Raw genomic sequence first — 8,359 nt, forward strand, 5'->3', positions numbered from 1 at the left:
GATCAAACCTATAACTATCATGAAGGAATAGGCCAGTGCACATAAACGTTTCTGACATGATTTCCTGACTTAGATCTTAGATGCACACGGACTCAACTCCAATCATTTCCGTATTTTGCGCCCTCGCTCTCTCTCTCTCTCTCTCTCTGTCTCTCTCTCTCTTTCTCTCTCTCTCTCTCTCTCTCTCTCTCTCTCTCTCTCTCTCTCTCTCTCTCTCTCTCTCTGTCTCTCTCTCTTTCTCTCTCTCTCTCTCTCTCTTTTTCTCTCTCTCTCTCTCTCTCTCTCTCTCTCTCTCTCCTCTCTCTCTCCTCTCTCTCTCTCTCTCTTTCTCTCTCTCTCTCTCTCTGTCTCTCTCTCTTTCTCTCTCTCTCTCTCTCTCTCTCCTCTCTCTCTCTCTCTCTCTCTCTCCCTCTCTCTCTATATATATATATTTATATATCACGCACACACGCACACACACACACGCACACACACACACACACACACGCACACACACACACGCACACACACACACACACACACACACTGTCAAAGCCTCACCCTCTATTCAGTTCCGCGGAGCCCAACTATTTCCTGAGCGGTATAAATACTAAGGCGCGCAAACATCTGCATTTCACAACGAGGCGTGGTTAAGAACGGACAGGTGGGCTGTTGCTGCTGTATAACTGCTGTGAGCATTAATTCAACTAGGATACTTCTTTCTATCCCGGAGACCAACACATCACCATGCCGAAGTGCCCAAAATGCACAAAGGAAGTTTACTTCGGTAAGACATCTTTATTGTGTCGATCAAAATTATTATTCATTATTTTTGCTAAACCGGGGTGCACTTATTTTAATCAACATACCTGCTTGGAGTTATCGTATCATATTTCACATTTGACTAAACCTGCAGACAGTTCAATACAGTTTAGTTAACCAACGTGTCTGTAGCTGTAAAAAAAAAAAAAAGCTCTTGAGAGATTGTGAGAGAGGAGCAATGCTTCGCTTGAGCAATTTCCTGTTAGGAATTATATATAGAATGAACACGTCTGTGACTGCAGAATATTTTTGGCATGCAAACTTTTAGTAACTAGTTAGTAACAATTTTAGTAATATTAGCTGACTAATTGGTTATTGACTGCAATGTTTATTTGCCCTTCCCCAAAGAGGAAGACATAATTCTGCAAACATCTGATGCAGTGAATTTAATGGGAGTCTTTTCCCCCTCACCTCTGGAGATTTTCCAACAGGGATAACATCTTGACAACAGACTAGCTGTGGTAGTGCAGGTCCTGCTAAGTCAGTGACTTAGCATAGGGAGAGGGGATAAAATAACAGGGATAACATCTTGACAACAGACTAGCTGTGGTAGTGCAGGTCCTGCTAAGTCATTGACTTAGCATAGGGAGAGGGGATAAAATAACAGGGATAACATCTTGACAACAGACTAGCTGTGGTAGTGCAGGTCCTGCTAAGTCAGTGACTTAGCATAGGGAGAGGGGATAAAATAACAGGGATAACATCTTGACAACAGACAAGCTGTGGTAGTGCAGGTCCTGCTAAGTCAGTGACTTAGCATAGGGAGAGGGGATAATATAACACAGTTATAAAAGGCTACAGCGGACATTAAGACATCCCAACACAATATCTCTCTCAGATTGTATTGGAACAGGAAATCACTAGTTATATATCAGGTTTGAAATGGGAAATTCATACATGTTCAAGTTGGGAGTAACCATCTGTTTGACTTGGAGCCCAACCATCTTATCCCTCAACAACTGATATAGTGAGGAAGTGTACTGACAAGCACAACACTGTGAGGGAGATGACATCTCAGATGAGCACGGTGTAAACTTATATTATTATGAGCAAGGCTAAGGAAGGAAAATGAGTGCCATCACATTACAACCACTGGTTCTGTCTTGTAAACTAATATTCCCCATGGAAAATATGGCTTTTGTACTTATTTTAAGTGACGACTTAAATGAAAGATGAGAAGAAGAGGAAAGACACATTTCCAGAGTCTGTAATGGGTTGTTTTATCCGGTGAAGCCCAAGAACTTTGGTCTCCCTCTGTCTGGAGGTTCATGGAGGGAGGAGCTGATTGGACGGACAGACCATGTTATGTGTCTTGATCCATTTAGCACATTTCCTTCACTTCAGTAGCTTAACAGAGTCAGTCTGTCATCGCTGGAGACACACAAAGCCATGATACATAGCACAAAGGCTCTTTCTCTCTCTGTCTCTCTCTCTCTACAGTAAGGTTGGCCTGTCAGTCAGATGAATTGACTCTGCTGGCTGGGGAGCATACCCCCCCCCCCCCTCTCTTCCTCTGCCTCTCTCTCTCTGCCTCTCTCAATTCAATTCATTGTGCTTTATTGTCATGGGAAACATATGTTAACATTGCCAAAGCAAGTGAAGGAGATAATAAACAAAAGTGAAATAAACAATTAAAATGTACAGTAAACATTAAACTCACAGAAGATATTTCAAATGTCATATTATGTTTATATACAGTGTTGTAACAATGTGCAAATGGTTAAAGTACAAAAGGGAAAATAAATAAACATGGGTTGTATTTACAACGGTGTTCGTTCTTTTCTTGTGGCAACAGGTCACAAATCTTGCTCTGTGATGGCACATGGTGGTATTTCACCCAGTAGAGAGTTAGACAGGAGGTTAGGAAGTGCAGCTCAGTTTCCACCAAATTTAGTTTTCTCGTGATTTGGTTGGTTTGTGTTTGTGGGGTCTGTTTGTGAACAGAGTCTCTCTACCCACCTCATAACTCCCCCATCTCTCTCTCTCTCTCTACAGTAAGGTTGGCCTGTCAGTCAGAGGAAGTGACCCTGCTGGCTGAGGAGTCACACCTTCCTTCTGCAGATTAACTTTTTGTTTTTTTTAAATGAAAAAACAGTTCTGCGTCTCTCTGCAACTCTTGAACAAAATGTCTCAGGGCAAAAGGGCATTGAAGCTGAGCTTCGTTGTTTTGGCTTGTAAGGTGTTATCAGTTTTCTCTTTCATACATCTATAAAATAGTTGTTTTCAGAAAGTATCTGTCATTGCTCAAGGGAGCAGCTATACTATCTTACATTATAGTTGACACTCTCATCGAGAGCAACTTAAAGTATCAATTAGGATTAAATGCTTTGCTCAAGGGAGCAGCTATACTATCTTACATTATAGTAGACACTCTCATCGAGAGCAACTTAAAGTATCAATTAGGATTAAATGCTTTGCTCAAGGGCACATCGGCACATTTTTCACCTAGGTGGCTTGGGGATTTGAACCAGCAACCTTTCGGTTCATGGCCCGACAATCGTAACCGCTAGTCAACCTGACGCTACTGCTACTCTGTTCATCATATATGCATAGTCACTTTAACCATATCTACATGTACATACTACCTCAATCAGCCTGACTAACCGTTGTCTGTATGTAGCCTCGCTACTTTTATAGCCTCGCTACTGTATATAGCCTGTCTTTTTACTGTTGTTTTATTTCTTTACTTACCTATTGTTCATCTAATACCCTTTTTGCATTATTGATTAGAGTCTGTAAGTAAGCATTTCCCTGTTGTATTCGGCGCACACTTTGATTTGATTTGACACCCTATCTAGTTTGGGAATGCTTATGCAGCAACTCCATCTTCACCTAATAAGCTTTTCACAACCTGTTCCACTGTAGGCCTGTTTTCCTACCTGTTTTCCTACCTGTTTTCCTACCTGACGAGCCCTATTTCCTGTCTATACATATCATTTATCTCCCCATCTCCTCTCTTTCTAAACTGTATTTTGCCTTGGTTGATCTTCTCTCTACCCACCTCATAGCTCCCCCATCCCCATGTCTCTCTCTCTACCCACCCCATCTTGACTCCATCATGACTCTACAGAGCCCCCAGCTCCCTGTCTCTCTCTCTACCCACCCCATCTTGACTCCATCTTGACTCTACAGAGCCCCCAGCTCCCTGTCTCTCTCTCTACCCACCCCATCTTGACTCCATCATGACTCTACAGAGCCCCCAGCTCCCTGTCTCTTTCTCTACTCACCCCATCTCGACTCTCCAGAGCTCTCACCTCCCTGCCTCTCTCTCCCAGGGGTGGCTGAGATGGAAGCAATCGTTCTACTGATACTTATTAAGTCAATGACTGATGGAGGAAAAGTACTGTCTGTTTCCAGAGAGAGGAGAGTGGGAAACAATCAAACGTACCCCCCTCCCTGTAACGACAGAGAGACAGCTAGACAGAGATAGACAGAGACAAGGAAGGGCACCAACCGTCTACGTGTTCCCTCAATATATTATCTTCATGGACCATTTAGATTCAGATCTGAGCCAATCCAGGGTTACTCAGGATAGTTGGAGTGGTGTAAGAAGGGTTATTCAGGGTAGTTGGAGTGGTGTAAGAAGTGTTACTCAGGGTAGTTGGAGTGGTGTAAGAAGGGTTATTCAGGGTAGTTGGAGTGGTGTAAGAAGGTTTATTCATGGTAGTTGGAGTGGTGTAAGAAGGGTTATTCAGGGTAGTTGGAGTGGTGTAAGAAGGGTTATTCAGGGTAGTTGGAGTGGTGTAAGAAGGGTTATTCAGGGTAGTTGGAGTGGTGTAAGAAGGGTTATTCATGGTAGTTGGAGTGGTGTAAGAAGGGTTATTCAGGGTAGTTGGAGTGGTGTAAGAAGGTTTATTCATGGTAGTTGGAGTGGTGTAAGAAGGGTTATTCAGGGTAGTTGGAGTGGTGTAAGAAGGGTTATTCATGGTAGTTGGAGTGGTGTAAGAAGGGTTATTCAGGGTAGTTGGAGTGGTGTAAGAAGGGTTATTCAGGGTAGTTGGAGTGGTGTAAGAAGTGTTACTCAGGGTAGTTGGAGTGGTGTAAGAAGGGTTATTCAGGGTAGTTGGAGTGGTGTAAGAAGGTTTATTCATGGTAGTTGGAGTGGTGTAAGAAGGGTTATTCAGGGTAGTTGGAGTGGTGTAAGAAGGGTTATTCATGGTAGTTGGAGTGGTGTAAGAAGGGTTATTCAGGGTAGTTGGAGTGGTGTAAGAAGGGTTATTCAGGGTAGTTGGAGTGGTGTAAGAAGTGTTATACAGGGTAGTTGGAGTGGTGTAAGAAGGGTTATTCATGGTAGTTGGAGTGGTGTAAGAAGGTTTATTCAGGGTAGTTGGAGTGGTGTAAGAAGGGTTATTCAGGGTAGTTGGAGTGGTGTAAGAAGTGTTACTCAGGGTAGTTGGAGTGGTGTAAGAAGGGTTATTCAGGGTAGTTGGAGTGGTGTAAGAAGGGTTATTCAGGGTAGTTGGAGTGGTGTAAGAAGGGTTATTCAGGGTAGTTGGAGTGGTGTAAGACGGGTTATTCAGGGTAGTTGGAGTGGTGTAAGAAGGGTTATTCAGGGTAGTTGGAGTGGTGTAAGAAGGGTTATTCAGGGTAGTTGGAGTGGTGTAAGAAGGGTTATTCAGGGTAGTTGGAGTGGTGTAAGAAGGGTTATTCAGGGTAGTTGGAGTGGTGTAAGAAGGGTTATTCATGGTAGTTGGAGTGGTGTAAGAAGGGTTATTCAGGGTAGTTGGAGTGGTGTAAGAAGGTTTATTCATGGTAGTTGGAGTGGTGTAAGAAGGGTTATTCAGGGTAGTTGGAGTGGTGTAAGAAGGGTTATTCATGGTAGTTGGAGTGGTGTAAGAAGGGTTATTCAGGGTAGTTGGAGTGGTGTAAGAAGGGTTATTCAGGGTAGTTGGAGTGGTGTAAGAAGTGTTACTCAGGGTAGTTGGAGTGGTGTAAGAAGGGTTATTCAGGGTAGTTGGAGTGGTGTAAGAAGGTTTATTCATGGTAGTTGGAGTGGTGTAAGAAGGGTTATTCAGGGTAGTTGGAGTGGTGTAAGAAGGGTTATTCATGGTAGTTGGAGTGGTGTAAGAAGGTTTATTCAGGGTAGTTGGAGTGGTGTAAGAAGGGTTATTCAGGGTAGTTGGAGTGGTGTAAGAAGTGTTATACAGGGTAGTTGGAGTGGTGTAAGAAGGGTTATTCATGGTAGTTGGAGTGGTGTAAGAAGGTTTATTCAGGGTAGTTGGAGTGGTGTAAGAAGGGTTATTCAGGGTAGTTGGAGTGGTGTAAGAAGTGTTACTCAGGGTAGTTGGAGTGGTGTAAGAAGGGTTATTCAGGGTAGTTGGAGTGGTTTAAGAAGGGTTATTCAGGGTAGTTGGAGTGGTGTAAGAAGGGTTATTCAGGGTAGTTGGAGTGGTGTAAGACGGGTTATTCAGGGTAGTTGGAGTGGTGTAAGAAGGGTTATTCAGGGTAGTTGGAGTGGTGTAAGAAGGGTTATTCAGGGTAGTTGGAGTGGTGTAAGAAGTGTTACTCAGGGTAGTTGGAGTGGTGTAAGAAGGGTTATTCAGGGTAGTTGGAGTGGTGTAAGGGTTATTCAGGGTAGTTGGAGTGGTGTAAGAAGTGTTACTCAGGGTAGTTGGAGTGGTGTAAGAAGGGTTATTCATGGTAGTTGGTCTTACTCACACACATCCCCATTACAGTAACCACACCCCAATTACAGTAAACACACCCTAATTACAGTAAACACACCCCCATTACAGTAGACACACCCCAATCACATTAGACACACCCCAATTACAGTAGACACACCCCCATTACAGTAACCACACCCCAATTACAGTAAACACACCCTAATTACAGTAAACACACCCCAGTAACAGTCGACACATCCCAATTAGAGTAGACACACCCCCATTACAGTAGACACACACCATGACATTGACATCAAGGGGACTGAAGGATCTGTGTCTGTATATAAACCTCATTCACACACACACCTACAGACAGACAGATGGACAACAGCTCTGAGTGCCTGAGGAATGAGCTGACCATTCATAACCAGTGGTGACAACAGAAGTGAAGGAATGTTGTTCGATTAATCACAATAGACCTTATTCACGTGTCGGCCATGATTGCTCCAGAGTAGGAATGAAAACCCCTGTGTGAATAAGGTCAATTACTGTAACCCAACAACGTTGCCTCTGTTACCCTCTGACACTGTAAGTCAACCTAGAGCAGTTGAGACACAGCAGCACCATTATATTCTGTCCCAGGGTAGTGGAGAGGGACATCCTTTCTCTGTCTCCTCATCTTGTTAGTGGAAGTACAGCAATTACCAGAGGTGGGACCAAGTCATTGTTTTACAAGTCACAAGTAAGTCTCAAGTCTTAGCACTCAATGTCCCAAGTCAAGTCCCAAGTCAAGACAGGCAAGTATCAAGTCAAGTCTCAAGTCCTGAACTTTGAGTTTTGTGTCGTAAACAAGTCATAATGTGCTCTTCACCAGATGTAATACCATTTCATATTTTTAACAAGAGTAATAATTAGTTTATTAGCCACGACTTACCGTTCTTTGTGCAGCTTCAAATGTCAAACAAAGTTGGAAACTGTTGCGCCTCCGTCTGTCATTTTCTTCCTGCATGTTTTGTAAGTTGCAATCCGTTTTTTGTTGATACAGCGTCGCCTTTATATCCGAAAATAACAATTTTGTGTATCATCTTTCCAAGGGCTCCATCTGAATTCACCCGCCGATGTTCCTCTGCACTGCCACGCACAACTTTTTCTCAGCTGGCACAATTTGATTGGCTGCTGTCCGATTCAAACTGTAATCCGTTAAATGAAGAGTTGATGCTGCACACTTTTTTTAATAGCATCATTTTTAATATTTGGGCTTGAGGAGGGTATCAAGTCAGGTCGAGTCATAAGGCTCAAGTCCAAGTCAAGTCACGAGTCATTGGTGTTAAAGTCAAAGTCGAGTTGCAAGTCATCATATTTGTGACTCGAGTCTGGCTCGAGTCCAAGTCATGTGACTCGAGTCCACACCTCTGGTGAATACTGTGGCCCAGAGGGAGGCCAAACCTTGGACCTGGTTCCATTCCACCCAGCCTCTATAGAGCCAGCTGGAATGCTGTAGGACTGACTGACTGGAAGACTGACTGGCTTACTGACTGACTGGCTTACTGACTGACTGGAAGACTGACTGGCTTACTGACTGACTGCACTGAGACACTGATTGACTGACAGATTTTTTTTAATTTAACCTTTATTTAATTAGGCAAGTCAGTTTTAAGAACAAACTCTTATTTTCAATGACGGCCTAGGAACAGTGGGTTAACTGCCTTGTTCAGGGGCAGAACAACAGAGTTTTACCTTGTCAGCTCAGGGATTCAATCTAGCAACCTTGTGGTTACAAGTCCAACGCTCTAACCACTAGGCTACCTGCCAACCCAGTAGAATTTGATTGCTGACTGACTGACTGGCTGACTGGAAGACTGTTGGACTGGCTTACTGACTGACTGGCTGACTGACTGACCGACTGATTGTACTGAGACACTGGAAACAATAATCTGACAGCAGTTGCCAGA

The 8,359-nt window shown here is 43.5% G+C and overlaps 1 protein-coding gene across 1 annotated transcript in view; it reads left to right on the plus strand.

The window, feature by feature from the left end:
- The first annotated feature begins 610 nt into the window (after nucleotides 1–610).
- Nucleotides 611–8,359, plus strand: part of LOC100305155 (cysteine-rich protein 1) — a 13,918-nt gene continuing 6,169 nt past the window's right edge. The window contains 1 exon segment of the mRNA NM_001165059.2: nucleotides 611–766. Coding sequence (NP_001158531.1) covers nucleotides 727–766 — 40 coding nt within the window. The 5' untranslated portion in view covers nucleotides 611–726.

The sequence above is a fragment of the Oncorhynchus mykiss genome, chromosome 25 (genome assembly GCF_057628025.1).
Source record: "Oncorhynchus mykiss isolate SJ-2025 chromosome 25, ASM5762802v1, whole genome shotgun sequence".
Lineage (NCBI taxonomy): Eukaryota > Metazoa > Chordata > Actinopteri > Salmoniformes > Salmonidae > Oncorhynchus > Oncorhynchus mykiss.